Genomic DNA, 23,989 nt, shown 5'->3' with positions numbered 1-23,989 from the left:
CATGGCAACTACTGAAATCCTGCCTCCACACGCCAACTGTCCTCACTGTGAACGCTCCATCTTCAGTGACCCCTGGAGAAGCAGAAAACTGCACAGTGTTGCACTTAAGACTCTTCCTGTCTCTACCTTCAGTCCCTATGCCTGTACCTGGCCCATGGCTCCACCTGCTGGCCACACATGGGAACTGACGCTGCCAAAGCTAAGAGTCCCCCAGGAACAGAGTGAGGCTGATTTTAGAATGGCCTCCTCCTCATACAGAAAAGACAAACACATATCAAGTAAACATATACGAAGCTTTTAATTTCATCACCATAAACATTATACTCTGATTTATCACATACGGTATAAAATATTTACTCTGCTAAATAAATAAGACATAGATAACATTATTGCAATCAGCACTGAAATCCCCCTCGACGTGATGAGCTCACTGGCTCTGGCGGGGAGTACTCCTGAGTTTGTGTGAGATTCCCCAGGCTGTGACAGATATGCCCCAGAGGCTGAGATGGGCAGAAGCCTAAGGAACCACATTTGTGCTTAGGATTCAGAAAGCCCCATAGAGAGGTCCTGGAGCCAGGGGACAGACTTGGAAGGGCAATCTCTTCACAGTCCTTTCCCATAGGGAGAAGTGGGCAATCAGGGAACCAAACTGGGTCAAGAGAGAATTGGGATTTGGTATGCTGTGGAGACCTTGGGTCCCAATCCTTGAGCAGGAACATCTTATGGCTCTCAATTAGGATGAAGAGATTGCCCGAGGTACTGGGCTGAGCAGTTTGGGGGACCATATCTATCACCCCAGAAGAGGAGTCTGGCAATATCTAACACAGTGACCAGCTATTTTAGGGGACCCAGTTTTGGGGAATCCCACCCTACTCAACTCCTAGGCACAACATAAAAAGGCTGGGAATGAATTTTCTTCTCATTTGTTAAATAAATAATAAATTAAATATTTAAAGGCCTGTGTCTCTGTGGCCAACAAGCTGAGCCATTTCCTGAAACAAGTGGGGGGTGGGAGACTCAGCAGAAAGGCAGTGCTGTAGATCACGGGGTTTCATCTTGCCTGCTAGGGTTCCTCCTTCCAACTTCCACCCTGCCAAACCCTGTGGAGGAGAGCATCCTACAAGAAACTCCCATGCAAGAGCAACAGTGGCAGAATCTGGTCAAGGGACTTGGAGGGAAGTTTGTTCAGGTCCCCCAAATCCTCCCTCTGGTGACTTAAGCAGGAGGTTAGCTGTTAACCTGGAGCCTTGATACAGGACACCTGAACAGACCACATTTCAATCCCTGCAGAACTTCAGAATGACTTCCATGCGAGAGGCTGCCAGTAGGCCAGCCAGACTCTGAAGCCAGAGCCCCGAAAGCTCTGGCTCCTATCTGTGCAACAATACACCTCACTGCCTTAGGGTGGCAGCAGAGAGCCACTTAGGCGACAAAGACCTGGAGAGGCCAGCTCTGCAGCCCTCTAAGGGCTGAGAACCCATGAGGCAGACCCTCTCTTTGATGCCTTACACAATTCTACACTGAGTATTTGGCCAAGTCGTTCTTGTCAAACACTACCTGTGTAGCAAAGTAAATGGCGACCAGACCCAAGCCTGCAGCTGATACCATATAGGCAGTGACAGAGTGGCTCAGCTGGACAATGGAGCCCATGAACAGGGACGGAGCCACCTGGGACAGCAGAAAGGCACTGTCCAGAATGGCCAGGTCCAGGCAAATGCCCCGTCCCGTAACAACCCTGGCCTCAGGTGGCTCACCCACCACCACTCGCATGGAGACATCGCAGGCAGAGGCCCCACAGAGTGCAGGTGGAGGGGCCAGGATGCCGCTGCTGCCAGAGCCCACGTGTCCATTGGGGAAGAGAGCTCCTGGCTTAGGGCCTGGCAAGAAGCTGGTTGTCTGGCTGTCCTCACCGCTGCTACCTCCAGCGTCCCCTCGGTATTTGGGCAGGAACACCTGAGGGTGGGGATAAAAAGGAAACAAAGACAGGTGTGTATTCAGGTGCGGGGATTCCCGTATATGACAACAGGCCCTCACTGCCTCTAATCAGGGGCTATAGGAAACCAGGCAACTGGCTTTCAGGGGGGGGAAAAAAATCCAAAACCTAAGGAGGTGCTACTTGGTGTGGATTCCAAGCAGACTCTCCACCCCCACCCCCCACCCCCTTAACATGGTTGGGGAAACAGCCTGAAGTCTATTCTAGCTTTTCTTAGAATACACAAGGAGTCAGTCAACTCAGATCCACAGATTGAGAAAAGTGCAGAGCCCTCTAGAAAAGATAGGAAACTGAGACAGAATAGAGACAGAAGAACAGAGGGGGAAACAAAAACAAACAAACAAACAAACAAACAAAGGAGGTGCTTTCGAGGTCCCAAGTTCCACAGGGACTACCTCAACCCCCTGCACACCCTTCCTTCCACTGGGCCATAGGGAAGTCTTCACTGTCCTGCCCCTCTAGGATCCAGGCCTGCTAGAGATAACTGTTCAACACGAGGTCACTGCCTTGGCCTTTGCCTTTGGCCAGGGAGAGCCCAGTAATTGGGCCTACAAAAGGGAGAGGCAGCAGGGAGAACTTTTTTTTTTTCTTGTTGACCTCCACAGCCCAGCTGCCTGACCCTGACATTTTTCAATTTCTTCCTGTAGGCTGCCAGGGACTAGAGAACACATGCCTGTAGGGTCACCACCCCCCTCCACCAACCCTAAGCCCCAATGGCCTGGGGCTTCCTACTGAATAACAAGACAAGGTTTTACCCCATACTGGTCCCTGTGCCAGGCGGTGTCTAACACAGAAGGCTGATGAAGCTGGTTGCAACAGAGAGCTGGAAGCTCCCAGGCAGTACCAGAGAAACCCACAACTCATCAGCTCATCCCATAACTCAGGAAGTGGCAAAGGACAGTTGGACAGTATGCAGGACCAAGCCTGTCCCCAGCTACTGCTATAGACCCTTTTATTCCTGCCTGCCATCCAAGGAAAGGCCACTAAGGCTGGCTACTAGAAAGGTCCCCAGGACAGACATGTTCCTCAGTACAGAGAGGAAGGCTACTCCTGGTATAACCACAGGTGCTCAAGCCTCATCTTTGGACAGCAGCTTTTAAAGCCCCAGCCCAGAGCTCCATAAGAGTCAACAGGGCTGGTGAGATGGCTCAATGGGTAAGAGTACCCGACTGCTCTTCCAAAGATCCAGAGTTCAAATCCCAGCAACCACATGGTGGCTCACAACCATCCATAACGAGATCTGATGCCCTCTTCTGGTGTGTCTGAAGACAGCTACAGTGTACTTACATATAATAAATAAATAAATCTTTAAAAAAAAAAAGAGTCAACAGGAAGGACCAGGTTCCCATTACCAGCCCACCCCCCACCACACCCCTGCAAATTACTGCTGAACAAGCTGTGGGCCAGGGCCAGGTCTTTCCTAACTCTGAAAACTCTAGAAGGGGAAGGCCTGTGGTCTCTTCCCTAAGCTACACCAACTTGTGCTTCTTCTGATGGAGTTCTGAATCCAGGTCCTTAAAGCTCAGGGAGGACAGTGCTGGAGACAGGGTGAGCACGCTGTCTAAGTCAGGAAGCCTGCCAAGGAAGAGGGCCTTCTGCAGGAACTGGTTAGTGTGGATTAAGGTGCCAGCGCCCCGGCCTCTCCTCCCCCTCCCCAGCTTATTAAGCTCAGGTAAACGAAGTTAGTATGTCAGGCTCAGATATGCACTGAAGGGATTGAGGAAAAGGATGGATGCAAAGGAGGAAAGCAGGGAGAGGAGTGGGTGGGTGGGGGACAGAGAGACACAGAGGATTAGAAGGTAAACTAGAAAGAGGGGCAGGAAGAAAGAAGCCTCCGCCATCTTGCAGCAAGCAGGATACAGATCCATCACATTGCCTCTCTTAGCAAAGATTAGCTAAGGCCAGGCCATTTCCACTGCCACCTGCCACAGCCACACGCCAGGGACCCACACTCTACCTCTGGATATAATAATACAGCCCAGAATAAAGGACTTCCGCTGTATGCTTATTGTTCAAGATTCCTAGTGAGGGACTCAGCACTTCCTGCAATCATCCACTCAAGTGCTTTCTAGTTCTAAAGCCAGGAAGTCATTCCTAGAATCTACCCTTCTTCAGCGGCTGTAGCCTCTGGCCCCAGCTGTCCTCTCTGGTCAGAGAGATCCAAGTCTTTTCCAACATCACTTGTCAGACGCCACATACTCAGGCCGCCCCCACCCTGTACTAGCCAATGGGAGTACCTGCTTCTCACGGTGGTAGAGGGAGGCGAGCGTGTAAGGCAGGATCTGCAAGGCCGAGAAGGTGAACCCGGTGAGGGCAGCTGAGGCTGTCACTACCACCACGCTGTGGGACAGGCAGGTGGCAGCGGCAGCCACAGGAAAGGTCATCACACTGGCCAGATAGACTGACCGTGTGCCGAACTTCTGTACCAGCCTGTCCATGACCAGGGAGAAGACCAGGGAGATGGCACACTGCAGGAAGAGCCCCAGGCTGCCCATTCGAATGCCTGGAGGTAGGGAAGAAGTGGGGTAAGGACCCTACACAATCTAGGGGGAGCTAGAGACTAGTAGCCATGGGCATCTGCTCCCTGGGGCCCTCCCCACCTGCCTGCAAGGACGACAGCATCTAGATTGTAATTAGTGAAGGTGACCAGGGCTGTTGACAAAGGGCAGAGGAAGATGTTCCAGGGAAGAAGTACAAGGTATGTAAGGGTGGGGGGATCACAAAACAGCCCCCACACTGGCTCTAAGACAGTTCTGTGGAATGCTGAACTAGAAGGCATGGTGAGTTACTGGAAAGCAAGCAGGGAGCACAGGACCCAATGGAACTGGAGCCACATAGACCTAGAAGCCCTACTGAGTCACCAAGACAGCAGCAGCAGTGTTCATGAGCTACTGCATATAGAGAGATCCTTTTTCCTTTACTGACGGGGAGCTGGGACCCAGGGTAGAGTCACCCAGGGTAGAGTCACCCAGGCTGTGAGCATCTCCCAACCCTGGCCTGTCCTCTGCAGGGCAGCCGCCAATAGCAGCTTCCACTGGTGCTAAAGACTCACCTTCATCATAGTGTCTCCGGGCCTCGGTGCCTGGCTCGGCTCTGGGTACACCCTGGTACAGCCCCTCTCCCACGAAGTCCGTGTAGAACAGTGTGAAAGTCATAAGTGCCATCCAGCTGCACAGCTCAGCCACAAAGAGTCGGCGTAGGGTGCGAGGCATGCGGCAGCACAGCTGCTGCAGCCGGGGAAACAGGGTACCCAGATTCCGGAAAGCCAGGCCAACGTGGCATGGGCAGCATCGGCGCGACACGGCAGAGACCAACAACCCTTCTGCCGGCTCGGGTGGGCCCAGTACTGCCTCCTCCGTCACAAACAGAGTGGCTGCCATGCAGATGAGGAAAATGAGGGTGAGGAGGCCAAAGAGGCATTCTTCCTGAGTACCCAGGTAGGGGGCCAGAACGCTGGTGTCCCAGTCAATGGCAGGTAAGAGGTAGCCCAGGCAGCCCCCAAGGCTGATCATGAAGGCGTAGACAGAGAAGGCTTGGCGGCAGTGGTCTGGGTCCCGGAAGAGGTCGGAGAGTAAGGCCTCCAATGGAGTAAAGCACACCTGGCCACAAAAGTCCAGCAGCCCCACTCCCAAGATCAGCAGGGCCAACTCCAGGGGCCTGGTGTCTGGGTACAGCAGTCCTGCCAGCCAGCCAGCCCTCGGGATGAGAAAGAGGCTTAGCAGGACACCCAGGGACAAAGCCCAGATAAAGGGTCTCCGGCGGCCATAGCGCCCACGCCACTGGTCACTGGCTGAGCCTAGGAGTGGAACAGAAACCAGGCCTAGCACTGGGCCAATGCCTGCAAGGACAAACAGCACAGATCAGTGGCTGGGACAGAGGGACAAGAGGCAAGCCCCCATACAGCATTCACAGAGACTCTGCTCCTCTCAGTGTGGGTGTTATAAACACCTTGTTTTCGGAGGAGGGAATGGCAGAGCCATGCTGCACCTGAGAAGCAATATTTATGCAAAGACTTGGGTCTGCTGCAGGTTAGAAGCAGGGTTTCTGCCCTCTGAGCCACTCCCTGGGCAAGAGGAATGCTGCCTACAACCCAGCCCCAGGCACCAGAGCTGGAAGAAAGGAAGATGAAGTGACTCACCCAACACCATGGTCATGAATTTCTCCTCCACCCCGACTTCCAGCAGAAGGGGTGGCACATAGGTAATGCCGGCAGCCAGGCACACCTCCAGGCCAAAGGTGAGCAGGTTGACCAGCAGGAGCTGAGCTTTCCGGTGCCGTAGCAGACGGCTGGCCCACAGCCTCTGGATCATGATGGACAGGGCAGGTAGGGTTCCAGGGGCTACTCACATACTCCACAGCTGCTTTGAGTCAGCCCTGCCGTGGCTTCTCCTCCTCACTAGCACTAACCTCCTAGGGTGCAGCCAGGTTCCCATTTCTGCCAGCCCTTTAGTGCCAATTCAGCATCTCGTCCCACGCTAAACACGTCACCATCTAGTGCCTTGCTTGATGGGGACACATCTCGTCGGTCAGATCCTAGAAGGGCAGGAGAGTCACAGTCACATGAAATGTCGCATCCACATCCTGGGTACCAGGTCTCCAGGATTTGCATACCCCAAGGCCAAGCAGATGTCATTTACTCTCATTTGAAACATCTCTACAACTACCCCTTTTGGGGGAACTCAAGACTGGCTTTCAAGGTGGCCTGGGACACCCTCTACCAGGCCCCAATTATTTGCTTTGTTCTCCAACTTCCCAAGCTGAGCCAATCCATTCTTGTTAAAAGTGACAGTTCTGGGGCTGAGAGATGGTGGCTCAGTGGGTGTTCAAACGTGAGGCTCTGAGTTTGGATTCCCAGCTGGAATTTAGCTGGATTTAGCTGGGCAATGGTAATTCACGTAATCCTCGAACTCTCAGGGCTGGAAGTTAGAAACACAAGGATTCCAGGGGTAGCCAGCGGATTCGGTGAAGCCCAGCTTCAGCGGAAGATCCAGTCTCAGAAAATGAGGTGGAAAAGCATTGAAGAGGCCATCTGATTACCAATCTCCAGCCTCTGCACACGCAGATATATATACACCCATGAACTGAACATATAGAGTCATTACATACAAACATAAACACAGACACACACAAACATTTCCAGTCAGGGGCAGGGGTAGCTCAGTTGACAAAGTGCCTGATACAAAAAACCCGTAAGGATCTGACCCCCAGCCCCATGAAAAAGCCACTGTGGCTGCACTTGTCTAACCCAGTGCCAGTGGAGCCTGGCAGATGGCTGTAACTCGCGGGCCAGTCAGTCTAGCCAATTGGTAAGCTCCAGGCTCAGTGACAGACTCAAGGAAGACATCCGTGAGTTGACCTCTGGCCTCCGCTCACATTAACAAACACATAAAGCCCATACATAAATATGTGCACAGAACATTTCTAAAAGGAAAACAAAGGGGTACTTCCTATTCTCTGCTTCCTGGCCCTGAGCCACGTCACACAGTAACCCCACACTCCAGGACAGAGACAAGAGGGAAGAAGACAGGGTACAGTTCCCTAAGTGGGGGTTCAACCTGTCACTGGCACAGAGTTCCTCTTGGTGAAGCCTAAACCCAAGCAAGAATCTCTCCCTTGAGTTTTCCCTCAAGTTCACAGGAGGCAGGAAGATCGTCCAACCACCCCCCAAACACACACACACACACACACACACACACACACACATTACAACCAGCTGGGGCCACTCCTCAACCCTAGCCTCACGTGGGACATGACCCAAGATCTCAACAGTTAGATAGTAATTGGTGGCATCTGAGAGGATGCCAACGAGCCCTAAGCTAGTGGGATGCCTAGGTGACCTCTGTCCCCCCCTCCCCCACTCACACAAACAAGCCCACCCAGCATAGCCTCGACAGTCACTGGGTCTGCTGGCTAAGTAACCTCCAGGACTTGCCTCCTGGAGATGGCACCCACCGCTGCTGCCTACTATGCAAATGGTAAAAGTAGGGACCTGGTGGGGGTGGCCCCGCAATTCCAGCACTTGTAATACTGAGGCAGGAGGGTCACTGGTTCAGGGCCAGCCTGGACTACACAGTGAGCCCCCTAGATTAAAGACAGGGCTGGGTGTAATTTAGTGCCTACCATATGTAAAGCCTTGGGTTTAATCCTGTACCACCATAAACACACACACACACACACACACACACACACACACACACACACATATTTCAAATCAGCATCAAAGTGTACTAAGAGACTGGGGGACTGAGGGCAGGCCCTAGTGAGAAAAGCCAAGAGCCTGCTAACCTGCATTTACCCAAAACGAAAAACCAGGAGACAAAACTTGTCACTACACCCCACAGGGACACCTTCCCACTCCTCCCCAATCAACCCCATGAATGTTGCTGAGGAGTGGCTACTCATGAAGGGGAGGCTGAGGAGGCTGCCGCTCCTTCCAGACATCTCCTTTGCTAGCTTCACTAGCTCCTGATAAAAGGCACTTTTATCTTCTCCACTAACACCAGGGCCTACGGGGTCCCGGCACCCTGCGTGTCACAAAAGCATGTCACAGGTGCTAAGCTGAGCCTCAGAGAGACCAGGCACTGTGGACCAACCTGAGTTTGACCTGTCCATTCCATATTGGCCCTCTGGGGCTGGAGAGATGGCTCAGCAGTTAAGAGCACTGGCTGTTCTTCCTTAGGTCCTGAGTTCAAATCCCAGCAACCACATGCTGCTGGCTCACAACCATATTGACTCTCTGAGGCTCTGCTGCCAAAAGACTAGGAAATAAGGGACTGGAGACAAACCTGGGCACCAGAGAACCCCCTCTCCAAAGTTCCTACACTTTGCTAAAAGGGTGAGGCTTATAAAAAGGGTGTCATAAAAAGGAAGACAAAATACTGACCCACAGTCCTGAGGTGGAGGCACCGGACAGACCTCAGTTTTAGCTGGGCTACTCTGGGTTCAACTTGGCTCCTCCCCTTTTTCTAGTGATCCAGAGGGAAAGCTTCCCAGCCTAGAGGAAGTGACGGACTTCTGGGGTGACGGACTTGTAGCCACTCTACTCTCCACCCTCAGTCTGGGAGGAACTGGGCTCTCACCTGCACTGGGTTTAAGGGACCAGGTCCTCCTTGAGCAAATAGAGACTTTGCCAGACCCAACCTCACCCAGAAACCTGCCCTCGTTCTGTAAGTCCTGCGTTCTTCACTAGTCCGGTCACCTCACCTGCCTTCCCTCCCTGCAGGCATCTCTGGCCCAGTCCTCCAGCACTTTTGTGAGGAGGAATGGGGAGCTCACAGGACACAGGACAACAGGAACACAAGTATTCCATCTCCATCCTCTTACAACCCAGGCAGCTTCTGAGCTACAGTGCTTCTCTCCACCCATAGAGATGTTCTACCTGGTATCTGGGGTCTGGACCAGGGGCACACACAACTCATAGATACGAGTGGGGCGGAAGGTAGGCAGGTCCCAGATGCCTATATTTCAAGTCCGCCCTCCCTCTTTTCATATCTACTCAGCTCTGGAGATGCAGGTACTCCTGAGAGCCCAGCTTTTCTGAGACCAGAATTACACAAGGAATTCCAACCCCCTCCCCAAAGAACATTGTTCTCCTTCTTTCTTGTCTTCAATGTCCCACTCTCTTCAACTGACCCCCTGCTCCCTCCAACTATGCCAACCCTCCATTGCAGACACACAGACACACAGACACACACACACACTGCACTGACTCCAGCTGACAGAATTACCCACAGGGCCCTTTGCTCTGGATAACAAGACAGAAGCCCAGGGCTATTCTGGCAGCCGTGTCGGAGTGTGTTCTCTCATCAAAGTTAAAGAGAGACAGATCACGGTGGCCCCTTCCAGTCTGGACTCCCCCATCGTCTTGGAGTTAATGAACACTGGTAAGGCGACAGGGACCTTCTAGCCTCAGAGACTTTCTGATGATTCTCTTCCCTCACTACTTCTGGAGCACTTGATCTGGCAAACAGAAGATCAACCAGCGAGCCAGCCTCAGACTGCTCACCTGGAGAGGAGGGAGCAGGGAGAGGGAGGACAGGAAGAGGAGGGCAGAGGAAGGCTGACCAGGTCACGGGAGGAAGGACAAGCATGGGCAGCCTTGCGGGTACGGAAGTCCTTCTCAAGCTTCAAGCTTCTCCCCTCCTCTGTGGGTCTCCACTGCCCAGCTAGAAGGCCAGAGAGACTGTGTGGACCTTTCAGATCCTTCCGGGGATCAGAACTAAAGCCTGGAAAGTCAGGGCGAGGAGTGTCAGTGAACCTGGACTCTAATACAGTTCTGTGAACCTTGCGATGTAACACACCACACCTCAGGGCAGGCAACTCTGACACCCACCCAGCAGACTAGGAACCTGGGAGAGGTGTATGCAAAGAATGAAGGGGTAGATGCGGCGGAGGGGGGTGCTTAAGGGAGGGAAAGCTTAGGTCTTCTTCCCAACAGACCTAAGAGATGCCTAGCCAGAACCCCGGTGAGGGGACCAGATAGATCCGAGTGGCCCAGAATGCTTCCATGCTCACCCCCAGCAGGCAGCCTAGGGAAGTGAAATCGTCACAGGAACAAACTTGGCCTGAACTTTGTCCAAAACTCAAAAGACAGAGTGGAGGCCAGCACAGGAAAGTGACCCCAGTGAGCAAAGCCCTTCATAGCTCGGTAAGGGGAGGGAGGATCAGAAGACACATAAAGAGGCCTTTGAGGGCTTTCAAAGGGGCTCCTGCCACCCCACAAGGCTGAGGTGGAGCAGGGGGAGCAGATACCCTCTGCTGACAAGAGGCCACAGGCAGCAGCAGAGTCTGGGGACAGGCCCCGCCCCACCACTGTCACACAGCAATTCTATGGCCTCTTTATGCATGCCAGAGTCCCCCACACCCCGCCCGGGCACATCAAACGGCCTCAGCCCCCACCCTGACCCCGCAGGCTCTGCGACCCTGTGTCCTCCTCCCTTCACACTCACAAAGAGAACTGCTTTCTCACAGGCTGGGTTCCTCTGCAAGCTAAAAGCATACTTGCCTATCCTTCACTACAAGCCACTGTCCTTTCCAGAGCAAGAAACCTGGTAAGGGGTGGGGGGTCGTCTTGCATCAAGGCATGGCCAGAGAAAGAGGTTGATCGCTACAGTTCAACTTCCCTGGCCCACTCCAGACAAGGCTAGAGAGAAAGGGTATGGGACCCCTGCTACTCCAAAGTGGCCTGGAGTCAGTGCTTTGTTGCAAGCTGAGCTGACCCTCTAGGCCAGCGGCAGAAAGGATGACCCTCAGAGGTGCGAGTGTTTCCCAGTGCGGCACCCTTACTGCCCATACCTTTGCCTCAATCCCAGGAGACCAATGTCATGAGCCTTGCCTAATAAAACCTGGCATGCTGAACTACCAAAGTACAGCTCGATCCTCATGGTAGCATCTTAAGGAAACTTGGGAACACCTGAAAAAACAGACGAAAACCGAACCGGTCCCTATGAGGTATTGAGCTTGCTGTTTTACAACCCTCTCTTGTTGCAGACCTTGCACAGGTACTCTGGAAACGTCTACCTGGGCTTCTGGGAGAGGGGGAGATGCAGTGTGGGACCACTAAGCTTTGATACCTTTCAACCCACTACTCAGCCTTTGAGTTTCTGAGGCCAATTATTTCCAAACACGGAGGGCCTCTGTTTATCCCGTCCTGCTGGAGAAAAACTCAACAGTAACTACACAAACCGCAGTAACTACACTCACAGGCATCTCAGGACCCCCTCACAACACTAGGAGGGAAGACTAACAAAGAGCAAGGCTGGGCAGAGGGAAGGGGGACCCAGTCCCACCCCGGGGCAGGTTCCCTAGCTCCTGCCTCCCCCGTGGCTGGGAGGCCAGGGATTTAGAGTTCACCCTGCTGAGCTGCCTTTTCTTCCCTCAGACTGGAAGCCTTCTGCTTAGCAGCTTGTCAGAGAGAGTGAGGGGCTGCAGGCCGGGACACAAAGGGGGATTAGGGAGAAACCTCTGGGCCTGCAGAGTAATCTATCAAACCCTCCCCTGCTGCCAGCTCTGGCCCCTTCCCACTCAGTTCCCCTTCCAGCTGCTGCCGGGGCCCCCCACCTCCTCCTGCTCTGGAGCCCTGTCACAACCGGGCAGCAAAGAGAATCCCAGGCCTGGGGAGGGGGAGCTCCGGGTGGGGGGGGGAGCGGGGGCACACCAGAGACACTGGGAAAAGGGCAACGGCTCCCTCCCCCCACTCACTCGAAATGTGTGAAAACCCAACAGGTGGCAGTGGCTTGAAGGAAAGTTGCTTTTGTTGCGGTGTCTAAGAGCCCTGGGCAGCCTCAGGACGGAAACAAATGCTGGAGGATGGGGGAGGGGGAGGGAAAGGGCCAACAGGCAGTCCCTGGAGCCAGCAATGATCCCCCCTCCCCTCCTCTCTCTTATCTAGTGACAGGGACTCTTGGGCTGGCCTGAACCTCACCTTGGCCAGCCTAAGCTGCGGCTGAAGTACCCTTGAGGACTCCTGGTCTCCTCCAGCGACAGGCAACGCACACGAGCATTTTGCTTCCAGGCACCTGGGCCTCCCAACCAGACTTCATTGCTGACAACAGCTGCCACCCAAGGTCACGCTGTGTGTGCTCTCTATACCAGGACAGGCACTAGTCTTCTACCAGGACCCCTCTTCTACCCCTGGGGCTGGAAAACTCAATCTGGCCATCCTGAACCCTGGCAGGTTCCACAGTGATCTAGCTTTTAGGGGTCAGCTGGATGGACCTGGGTCGGATGCCAGTTTGAGTCTGTTTGTAACTTGACCTACTGACCCTTAGTTTCCACATCTACGATTTATAACTGTAGCTAGCCTGGTGACTGCTATATGCATACCAGGCCCCCTTCCAATTGGTTACTCTGCCAGCCACTGGGTGATAAGGGTACAACTGCCTACCCATTTCACGGATGGAACTCAATACCACCGACTTTAAGCGGCAGGTATGGCTCAGTGGTAAAGTGCTTGTCTCTCATGCAGAACGCTCTGGAATCCCATCCTTAACACAATAAAAAACAAAACCTGACAAACCACAACTTAGAAACTATGTAGTATGTGAGGAAAAGGATATGAAGGGCCTTTGGTAGGGGGAACCTGGGTGTGGCCTTCTCCTGTCCCAACAGAGTGGTTGGAAAGATCAATTCTGACTTTCTCCTTAGCTTCATCGGGCCAAGGCCTCTTACCAGATCCCAGCAGCCCCGTGGGAAGAGGAATGCCAAGAATGTAAACGCCTTCCCAGGTGCTGGCCCCAACAGGTGAGCGAGGTCAGTGCCCCAGATCTGCTGCAGAGGAAAGGCTATCCCACCCTTACCTGACAGATGCTTCCACCCACAGGGACAAAAAGGCCAATTGCTGACCTGACCAACTGCCCAGGGGGTATTTATACATGCCAGGAGCTTTGTTTTGTTTGCTTTTTGGTTTTTCCACACAAAATTTCTGTGTGTGGCCCTGGCTGTCCTGGAACTCACTGTGTAGATCAGGCTGGCCTTGAACTCAAGAGATCTAAATGCCTCTGCCTGGGAGACCTGGGATTAAAGGCTTGAACCACCACTACCCAGTGCTTGGTAGGCCTCTTAATAAAAGTCTACCATACAGAGTTAGTATTTCATATTCTTAGTTCACAAGAAGGAAATGTTAGTTTCAGGGGACTTAACACTTCCAAGTTTGAAAAACTAAAACCAGGAAAAAATTTGCAACCTTCCAAACATTCTGAAAAACACTTGGAACTGGGAGTCAGAAAGATGCAGTCCTATCTTGGCCACATGATAGCTAGCTAGGTGATGCAGGAAAGTTACCACCCTAGGACTCAGTTTCCATACCTGTAAACCGAGAGCTCATCTAGCCAATGTCTAAGGTGTATGTACGGTTAGGTGATCCAGCACCTGTCCTGAGCCTTGGGTAGGGTGATCTTATGGACAGGTGCCCACTGACAAAGCCACAGGGCGTTAGGGAGGAGCTTTCCAGCCAGTCTTCACCAATGAGTCAGGAAGATCCAGTGGGGAAGAGTTCCCGGGCAGCACTTACCCCATCAGACCTGTCCACACACTGCGCAGACACCAGCACTGTGCCAAGGTCAGAAGTCACCTGAAACGCAGCCGAGTAAGCAGGGCACCAGGGACAGACCTGCCATCTCTCCTCTTCCCTGGAGCTGGACTCTGTTCCTGGCAGAAATTAGTAACTAAATTCTTTCTCCTCTTGGTCCACAATAAAAGCAGTGTGCCAGAAAAGCCTGAAGTCCTCCCCAGAGGAGGAAGGGACATGCGGGAAGCAATGGGGGTCTTGGCTCAGTCTCTAGGTCACCAGGAAATTCCCTCGCACCCTTCCAGAGCTTCTGCAAAGTGGAACTTCAGCAGCCTTTCTCTCTGTGAATTTGACACCTGCCACTCAGCCAGGCCAGCCTAGGCAGCTCTTCCCACGGTGCACACAGCCAATCTTAGTCCTCTCCCTTAGCCTGGTCTCTCTCTGGAGGTGAGGTACACAGGACCGAGGCCAGGGGCCATGCATTTAGGTCAAATGCACAGCTGGGCAGGAGCCTGGGCAGAGTGTTCCAACAAGGTGCTGTCCCAGCTCTGGGTGGCTGGCCTGCCTCCAAGGTTGCCAATCTGATGGTCTTTTGGCTTCTATCTGTCCAGATACTCAGGTCTATAACCAGCCTATCTGTAATGATGTAGAGGACATACTTGTAAACCCTAGCATTAGGGAGGCTGAGGCAGGAGGACTACAGGTTTATGACCAGACTGAACTACACGGCAAGATCCTGCTTCAAAAGAGATAACAACAACAACAACAACAACAAAGCCAGGTATCAGTGGGACATTTCTAGTCCCAGCAGAGGCGTGTGGATCTCTGTGAGTTTGAGGCCTGTCTAGTCTTCATGGTGAGTTCTAAGTCAGCCAGGGAGGGCTATATAGTGAGACCCTGTCTCAAAAACGAAGCAGGCTGTGGACCCCGTGCAGAGACTTCATAGAGCTTACATAATGCCCTTAGTTTGACTCCCAAGCCCAGAAATAACAACCACTCAGGTGAACAAGGTAAGAAGAGATTAAAAGGGGGCTGGACTGGAAAGATGGCTCAGCAGTTAAGATTACTGACTGCGTTTCCAGAGGTCCTGAGTTCAATTCCCAGCAACCACATGGTGGCTCACAACCATCTGTAATGGGACTTGATGCCCTCTTCTGCTGTGTCTAAAGAGAGCAACAGTGTACTCACATACATTAGATAAATAAATCTTTAAAAGAGAGAGAGAGACTAAAAGAGACTATGGACAAGCCAGTCTACCTACCCTTCGAGGAAGTCCACCTCAGCATGCAACCTAAGCACCCCTAAAGAAATGTCAAAGAGCCCCCCAAACATGCCCATCCGGACTCACTGAGCCACAACCGCTTACCATTCCCCTCCACACCCCAGCAGTGAAAGTGCCGCTTACAGACAGTTCTGCTTGGCAGGAGAGAGAAATAACGATAAAGGGCAAGCCATGTGCAGTAAGGTGGTACAAGAGCTAAGACGCCCAGCAAGTAGGGGGCACGGCGGCAGCACAGTCGAGGCTTCCTGGAGGAAGTAGACATACGGCCGAGTCATGAAAGGTAAGCAGGTGCTACGCAGAAAGAGCACACAGGCCCTAGAGTGTGGGATTTCCAAACACATTCACCCCTCCTACTGGCCCCTCTCCAGTGAGGGATACAGGAAAGAACATGAGAACCAAAGCCACACAACTGGGTTCTGATCTCAGATCCGGCTCGCAGATCTGTGTGTCCTAGACGGTCACACCTCCTTGGGCCCAGGACAGAGGAATTTACTGGCACTTGGCTGGGTTTTGCTTCCAGCTACTTCCCCTTCCTGAACAGTCTTTGCCCTTCACCTGAACCCTCTGCAGCTCAAGTCCCACACCTAATCCTACAGGACTCCCTGAACCCCAAGTTGTCATGTTCTCTCTTTCCTAAACTCTCTGCTATGCTAGGATGCAGAGCTAGAGTCTGCATTTGGTCTTCAGTCTCTGGTTTGCCCCTTTCCCATAACACCATTTCTGTGTGGTCCAGACAGACAGAAGCACAGCACAGCCCAGGCCTTGAGGTCTAGGAAGCAGGAAATGTAAAAACCTTTTGAATGAACCAGGGAATCCAGTAGTCAGCCAGGTGTACTCCAGTATCCGGGTCCACGGATCTCCAGCATCAGGAGCTGGGAATCTACAATGGCTGTATCCCTACGGTGACTAAGTGCTCCCAGCTCAGGCACTATTTGCTAGCTCAATGTACGCTTGTCATTAGAGACTTGGGGGTTGCTGATGGCACTCTGGGGAGAGGGACTCCAGTTAGGGGTTGGCTGGTCCTTAAGGGATCCCATCTGGCTGGATATTTAGCCTGCCGTGGGTTTAATAACCAGTGGAAGTTGAGATAGAAGTTGCTTCCTACCTTCTTCATGCTTGCTTGTCCCAGCACCCCCAAGAAAGTGATTTCCAGAGTTAAAGGAAGGAAAACAAATATCTTTTGAATATCTATCTGGTTCATGCAAGTTTGGCTGACATACACATGTCGCATCTAATTCCCACGAATAGAAACTCCACTTTATAGACATTGGCAGAGACAGGGGGACATCCCCAACCTTTGAATTAAAAAGGCTCCCCACACCTGCCATTCAAGGAGGGAGGGAGAAACATAGACCTCATAGCAGAAAACGAGATTAAACAGGTAATTCTGGCCACAGGTCAGGCCACTGATAGAGTTCTGTCCCTAGCCCCTGCCCCCAGGCAGGGACACTCAACACTAGACAAAGCTGGGCACTCCAGCTCTGTCGCTGTGAGTCAAGTGGCACCAGCATTTGAGACGCTGGGCCTGGTACCAACTGGTCCAGCCTCCACACACACTGTACAGCAAACAGGGCCACTGGCTTGTCAAAGGAAGTTAGGCTGAGAATCTAACTCAGTGACAGAATACATGCCTAGAAAGCTGGGCTAGGTTTTCCTTGTGGATACCAAAGAGTAGCATGAAAGACCCCACACCCACCCCTACCCCCCCCCCCCCAAGGCTGGAGAGCGAAGACAGAGCAGAGTCCTCACTGCAGGGCACCCTCCCCACACAGTCTTCCTAAAATAACATGTAACCTTTCTACATAGAAGGCTCTTAACCTTTCAGGGCGAATATTCACCTCCTTTGCCTCACGCAGTACCCTCCCCCAGCCTGTGAGTATACTCTTGGGAGGGAGGCAAGCAACGGTTTCTGCACTAATCATAAAACCCATCAGGAAGTAGAGAGAGGGGAAGAGATCAAGATGTCCACCCTGTCTTGGTCTGTTCTTCGCACTGGATCCAGAATTCAATTGCAAATGTGTTACTGGTGGCTTACATATGTTATATATGGTGGTGTTCCCTGCCTGGCTAGGAAACTATTTTCTAAGTTAATCCACAGTGATCGACTCCCCTGTCACCAACTAGCAGCAGCTGACATTTATCAAGCTCGAAGTAACCAGCTGCTCTGCTCAGAGGTTTACCTGTAGCGGTCTCCTTAATCCCCAAATCCTGGAAGGCAGGTCCTAGAATGCTTGGTTTACAGAGGACAAAGCAGAATCAGGAGACTGATAACTTACTTTGGAGGAAATGGGATTCGAGCCACTTGCTAGAACCAAGTCTCTTAGCTACTTAAACTTCCCAAAGCCCACAAGACCTTGTCTTCAAAGAAGTAAGCCTAGAACAGTCTCTTTAAAAAAGAAAGAAAAGAGCAGGGCTCAAGCTGAGCATGGTGGCATACACCTATAATCCCAGCGCTAGGGAGGTCAAGACAGCTACATAGACACTGTCTCAAAAAAAAAAAAAAAAAAAAAAAAAGAAAGAAAGAAAGAAAGAAAAAAAGAAAAGAAAAGAAGAGAAGAGAAGAAAGAAAACCAGAAAGTAGGGCCCCTAGAGTATTGAACCATCTGCAGACCATCCATCCAGATGACAGGTGATAAATATAATAGTTAAAACCAACATTCATTGAGCATTTTCTACATTTCACACAAAACAAAATAGGTTTTGTTTTGAGGGGATTTTGTTTTGTTTCGTGTTGTTTGTTTTAGACAGAGTCTCACGTAAGTCAGGCTGGTCTGGAACTCATTATGTAGTCAAAACTCTGGCCTTGAACTCCTAATCCTCTTGCCTCTGCCTCCCAAGTGTGCTGAGATTACAGGTGTAAGCCACCACACTGGGCTAAAGACACAGTTGAGTTCTACATGTGTTATTTAATGAAGTTATAATTTTAGACTTGTGTGTGTGTGTTTGTTAGTGCTGGTTGTATTTGCCATCATTAACTTCAATCACAAAGCTGTGCCGAGGGTACGATCATTGTCATCATCCTGGTCCCCACTTTGCAACAAGGTTGAAAAGTTAAAGAGACTTGCGGAGCAGAACCGGCAGCAGAAAAGCCAGCTTTGGGGCAGCCTGTATTCTCATCCCTGAAGTGCTGCAAGGTTTCGGTCCAGAGGTTACCACCAGAAATCAGTCTTACTTCCTTGACCTTGGACCGTTCTTCTCTACCTTTCTGCCTTTCTCTCTCCAGGGCTCTGCCTAGGCCCAGTTCTAGCTTGGGACCAGTACACATCTTTTCCAAAACCAGCAGCATGCAGGGCATAATGTACTACCCAAGGACCTTGCCCAGTTCCTCCTCCTGTTCCTTTAGGGTTACTCAGTGAGTTAGAGGGATTGGGGGGTCGGGGGTGGGGGTGGGGATTTCACTCTCCACTCCAAAAGTGCATAAGGAAAGCTTCTCTTGGCAAAGACCCTAACTGGGGCCTGCATGTCCACAGCTGTACTATTATCTTTAGACTCAGCCAGTGAGTCAAACTTTTCTGGGCACTTTTGGTTTTAGTACAGTCTTGCTTCCAGGCCAGCCCTGGAGCTGGGGCAGGCGGGAGATAAGGGAGGAATGAGAGGATGAACTGGGTCCAACAGAAAGGCCAGAGGGTTCAGATCCTGTCCCACTTACTCCCTGGGACACAGTGTTCTGTGTGGTTCCTCAGCTTTCTGTCCAGCATCTAGCTCCTGGGCCCTTCTCTTCCCAGCTCCATATGTCAACCTGTTCCCCATGCCTTAGGCACGTGGGCCCACACCGAGGCTTCACACTCTGGGAAAGGGATTGTGCTTCACGCGTAGGAAACAGAGGCTAGAAACCTTAACAGTTTCACCCTCCTGAGAAAAGCTTCCAGAAGCCCAGCCAGTCATTCTAAGCTGCATCTACTCCGTGCCCGTCTGCAAAGCCCTAGCTGGGCTATTCAAAATTCAACCTAGCCAGCTAGGATTGGGTCTGTCACAGCTGAGCATCAAGTTCTCACCAGATACCCACCGGGCCAAACTCTTCCTACCTACAATTCATACTCCTAGGGAAAGAGGAAGCACCGAGTTCTCCGTGGCCTTGGACGAGTCAAGTGTGTGTCATGAAGGAGGGGGCTGAGTCGGAGGGCAAGGGACAGAGCAGTCACAGGGTTCCCTGTCAGGAAGCGGAGACTAAGGAAGAGCTGAGCCTGCAAAGCTCCTGGAGTTTCTCCACCGGGCGTGCTGCCGCCCGCCGAGCGCTTTCTCGCTCTGTAGAGTACTCCCCATCCCCACCTGAGCCTCGGGACACAGCAGCCACAGCCGGAGCTGCTTTTACTCTCCGCAGGTGGGTAACGGAGGCAGAGAAGGAAGGCGCAGGATCGCACACGTACACTTACACTCATTATCCCAGCCTCAACTCCACCAAAGCCTTGCTCCAATTCTAGGGTCAAGAGAGCTGGGTCCCCTTCTGTCTCCGACCAAGGCTCCCGGTTGAAGGACCTCCCAGGGCTTCCCTAAGTGTGGACCGTGCGCGCCGCGGTGACTCATCTGCCCCTTTCGGGCGCAGCCCAGACAAGGGAAGAAATAAACGCAACTTTCCAAAGAAAACTCTGCGGCGGGAGGCTGCAGCAGGGGCGGCCGGCCTTCCGTCGGCCTGGCCCGGGACTCCGCGGCTCCGATCCCGCCCTCCGCGCGCGGCCCGGGACAGCGGGCACCACAGCACAGCGCTCCGGGAGGAAGCGCACTCAGCGCGGACGCGAGCGGGCGCCCGCCCTAGGCACCCGGTCACCAGGGGCCGCGCCCTCCCCGCGAGCCTCCGCTCGCGCAGGGCCGGGACGCCACGGAGCGGCCCCATCCCGCGGGGTGCTGAAAGCCACCGCCGAGCACGGCCACCCGCGCGCACCTTTCCCGCCGGGACCAGCCCCTCCCCTACCTGGCCCGGCGTGCGGCTGTCACCTGGGGCTGGCGCGTGCGAGCTCGGACCCCTGCTTCACCAACGCGCGCCAGCGGGCGCCTTTTAAATCTCCAGGTTACTCAGTGGGGGGAGAGAGCATGCGCGCTGGGGCTGCCAGGAGGGGGGCGGGGCAAGGCGGGTCGGAGGTGGGGGGGTGCTGGGAGGGGATGGAGGGGTGGGGCCGGTCCCCAAGGGAAGAAAGCGGGAGGTGGAAAAGCAGTCTCCTTTCTGGTCGCGACCGGACGGGCAGCCCCCGCGTGGCTCCTAGACTGCCCTGTCATTACCTAGGGCCGTGCACCGCCCCCTCTGCCGCTTGCCACCAAAACATTTAGGTAAAAACTACCCAGCTCCACGGGGTACCTCCCCTCTGCTCCTCGACCATTGCCCGCGCGTGCCATTCTGGACATCCTGCTGTCCAGGCACAACTGCGACCCACCCGCACTGGACCACGCCTTCAAAGGATCGGCCACATTCTGAGAGCTACTTTTCCTTGCTCTCAGAAAGCTAACTCAGTGCCTCTTTCTGCAACTCAAAGACAAAACTCCCACTTCTTTTTTCTTCTTTTACTTGTGGTTGCGTATAAGGAAGGAGAGGTGATAAATTGCCACCAAAATGTTCCCAGTCAAAGTTTCCAAAATGCCTGGACTGGCAGGAAGCGGGTGCAGGTGGGAGCGTTGCAATCGTAGGCTGATCCCGGGGTGGGGGTGGGGACTTTATTGTGTCTCTTTCATCCATGGAATTGTCTAAGGTGGAGAGACATTCACTTAGGCGACTTGTTGACCTCAATACCACAGGCTAGACATTTCTGCAGATATTTTTGGTGCACGAGACTAAGTAATCATAAAAATATCAGAGGGAAATGTGTTGTTGATGAATATTATATATTGGGCTAAGGGTTGTTTTCATCATCTCGGTATGAATATAAACAGACATTTTCCCCTTTGTTCTTATTCTCTGAGCAAGATACATATAGCCAGAGCTTACATATATGAGCATTTACATCGTATCAAATGTGTGTGATGTCTCAGTGAGAAGAAGTCCACAAGAAGATATGTGCAAGTTTATGTACAAATACTACAGCATGCTGTCTTGAGACCCTGGGGTGGATCGGGTATCCATAGGGTCCTGGGACCATCTGCACTACAGAATCCCAGGAAATGCTTTTGACATGGAGGACCTGGATGGCCTTAGATGGGAACTGGCCACTATGGTGCTGGATTGCAGTGTTTTGTTTGTTTGTTTTTGTTTTTTTGTTTTGGTTTTTTCGAGACAGGGTTTCTCTGTATAGCCCTGGCTGTCCTGGAACTCACTCGTAGACCAGGCTGGCCTCGAACTCAGAAATCCGCCTGCCTCTGCCTCCCCAGTGCTGGGATTAAAGGCGTGTCCCACCAACGCCCCGGCCTGGATTGCAGTGTTAACCCAGTGTTAACCCTTGTGCACCGTGGGGGCAAGTCCTTCCCATCTTCTGGGTTCTGTTCGAGGCAGCTAGTCAGCTGTCCCCCCAAAGGCACCCCCAGGTAGGAGGATAAGGATAGAAGAAAAAGAGAGACGTCAAAGGGAAAGCAAGAAATGGGCTAGTGGGGAAGAGAGCATATGTACAGGGGGAAACAGAGAACAAAATGTTAAGAGTCTGCATTCCGAGTCATTACATTAAATGTGAAAACCTTCTGGGCATAGCCTCCTTGGGAGCACAAGAACATTCATCCTAACTGGGATCTTGGCTTTCCAACATTTTTAACATACTTATCTGTAACCAGTAGAGAGCCCAGGGTGGAGTTCTGGTGACTCCGAGGGAGCCAGTGTCCCCTTTGCCCCAGGAAAAAGGGGCAGGAGTCATGGGGAATGCCAGGTCAGGTGGAAAATTACAGAGCCTAGAGAGTGGACAGTGGTATTTTCCAGGCTTGTGAGAGCAGTGGGAGCAAGAGTGTTGTCCCACCTCAGAGGACTGAGTGTCCTCTTGGTTGTCCTTTTCTTGTTCCTTGCTAGAGGACTGTATGTATTCTACTGGGTGACAAGACACAGTGAAGAGGGGGGAAGGACTCCAGAGATCCAAGACCATCCCCTAGAAACCTGCCATCTGAACAACAAAAGGTACTTTCTTCCCAAGCATTTACTGCTGGGGCCTGTTCTAAAATCCCTTCCCCTTCTGCAGATACTAGTTAACCAGTATGCCAGGAACTGTTTCTAAATGCTTAGGACAATCCGGACCTTACAGAAACCAAGGTAATTTCTCAGTTTAATTCCTTTCTCCCAAGTCCCCAGTCACAGTCTCCTGCAGAAACGAGGAGTCTGTCATCTAGCTGTGATTGTAACTTCAGAGCTCAGAGGAATTCATCACACCTGTGTTCCTCCCCACCACGCTGGGGCGGGCCTGTGTGAATAACTTCTCAATTCTCCACTAAGTCAGCTATAGGAAAACCATCATGACCCCTTTCCTTCCTGTCTTCTCCCTCCCCCATTGCTCACATGTGCACACACATACTAAAACCCTACTCCCTAGCCACTTCCCATTTATAGGAAATGGGGGATGATGTGAGGAGGAAGGCCATCCTTGGGGAACTGCTAATAGTCTGGCTGGATATTGGAGAAACCAAAGATGCTGGCAAAATGCATTAGCAGCTTCTGCCCCACCCCCTCCCCATCTTCTCCCCATTATCCTTGGGCTCAGAGCGAGCAGCCTCCTTTCTAGGAAGATGAGATACCTAGCTGAGAGTGGTAGGGTTTGCTGAGAAGGCTGAGAAGCCAGGAAGGACATACAGTTCCTTTGATGTTCTTCTCTCTTCTCCCCAACTGGATAATCCAAAGACTATGGTCATTTCACTATGTCTTTGCCGCTTCTCCTGCCTGCCTTAGGGGGAGAGTGAGCAGTCTCTTGAATCAGAAGTACCTGCAACAGAGTCAAATCCATGCTCGCAAATTGGAGGAAAGAATGGACCCCTTGGGTTCTTGGGAGTTTTCTTACAACAAAATAGCCAGAGATGTGTGTTTCAGAAGCATGCAAGATAAGTTCGTCTCATTATTCTTCATAGTAGGAAAAGGCTAGGAACAAAGTATAGAATAACAAGACCCTGGTTCTACAGATTATGGCAAGTCCACACAATGAAATGTTCTGCTACCAATAACAATGATGACAGACCGGTAGTGGGTGACTGTAATCACAGCATTCCAGAGGCAAAAGCAAGAGGAGCCTGCATTTGAGCTAGCCTGGGCTACAATAGTAAGATCTTATCTCAAAACACTAAGGAGCAGAGGTATAGGTCAGTGACAGAAGATGTGTTTAGTATGGTCCTGAGTTCCATCTGAGCCAAGGGAGGAAAAACTGGATAACTGTGACTGGGAAAATGTTTGTGATGTGTTGTCAAGTGAGAAGAGGTGGTTACAAAATAGCATGCACAAGATAGAGATTTGTCATTTACTCACGTAATAGGATTGGACCTTGAAATGGAAAGGGCACTCAGAATAAGATCCTGTTTAAGCAAATAGCACCCCAGTATTAATTTCTCAGTTTTGGTCATTTACTGTGGGAAACTGGTCCAGTGGACAGGAATTCAGTGTCATCTTTGTCTAGAATTAGTTCAATGTTTTTAAAAAATGATTTTAAAGTTATATTTTCAAGGAAATGAATTTTTTTAAAAGATGTAGCCAAAAAGGTGAATACTGGGTTTTGTTTTATGTTTGTTCAGGAGACTTATTTTTTGTTGGTGGTGTTTGGGGTGTGTGTGTGTGTGTGTGTTTGACAGGGACAACAGGGACTTTTCAGTTTCTCTAAGTTGTTTT

General features: G+C 51.9%; 1 protein-coding gene across 4 annotated transcripts; it reads right to left on the bottom strand.

The window, feature by feature from the left end:
* Positions 1 to 271: 271 nt before the first annotated feature.
* Positions 272 to 20,329, bottom strand: Slc45a3 (solute carrier family 45, member 3). 4 transcript variants are annotated; one of them, NM_001177628.2, is made up of 5 exons: positions 20,192 to 20,329; positions 6,132 to 6,526; positions 5,046 to 5,831; positions 4,231 to 4,496; positions 272 to 1,953 (listed from the first exon to the last, which is right to left on the bottom strand). In NM_001177628.2, exons 2-5 carry the CDS (start codon positions 6,301 to 6,303, stop codon positions 1,516 to 1,518), a joined length of 1,662 nt encoding a protein of 553 aa, NP_001171099.1. In that variant the 5' UTR covers positions 6,304 to 6,526; positions 20,192 to 20,329; the 3' UTR covers positions 272 to 1,515. The 4 variants fall into 4 exon arrangements, with proteins under 4 accessions (NP_001171099.1, NP_666089.1, XP_006529404.1 ...); NM_145977.2 differs by lacking the exon at positions 20,192 to 20,329 and adding an exon at positions 12,417 to 12,635; XM_006529341.3 differs by having other exon boundaries at positions 275 to 1,953; positions 20,215 to 20,324.
* Positions 20,330 to 23,989: the final 3,660 nt, after the last annotated feature.

Source organism: Mus musculus, chromosome 1, assembly GCF_000001635.26.
Source record: "Mus musculus strain C57BL/6J chromosome 1, GRCm38.p6 C57BL/6J".
Lineage (NCBI taxonomy): Eukaryota > Metazoa > Chordata > Mammalia > Rodentia > Muridae > Mus > Mus musculus.
The sequence above is the reverse complement of the archived record's forward strand: the minus strand, read 5'-3'. Positions and strand labels throughout refer to the sequence as shown.

Coding starts and splice junctions, on each gene's coding strand:
- Slc45a3 (NM_001177628.2), bottom strand. CDS start 6,303: ATGATCCAGAGGCTGTGGGCCAGCCGTCTGCTACGGCACCGGAAAGCT. Junction 5,832..6,131: donor ATTCATGACCATGGTGTTGG/GTGAGTCACTTC, acceptor TTGTCCTTGCAG/GCATTGGCCCAGTGCTAGGC. Junction 4,497..5,045: donor CCGGAGACACTATGATGAAG/GTGAGTCTTTAG, acceptor CCCTACCTCCAG/GCATTCGAATGGGCAGCCTG.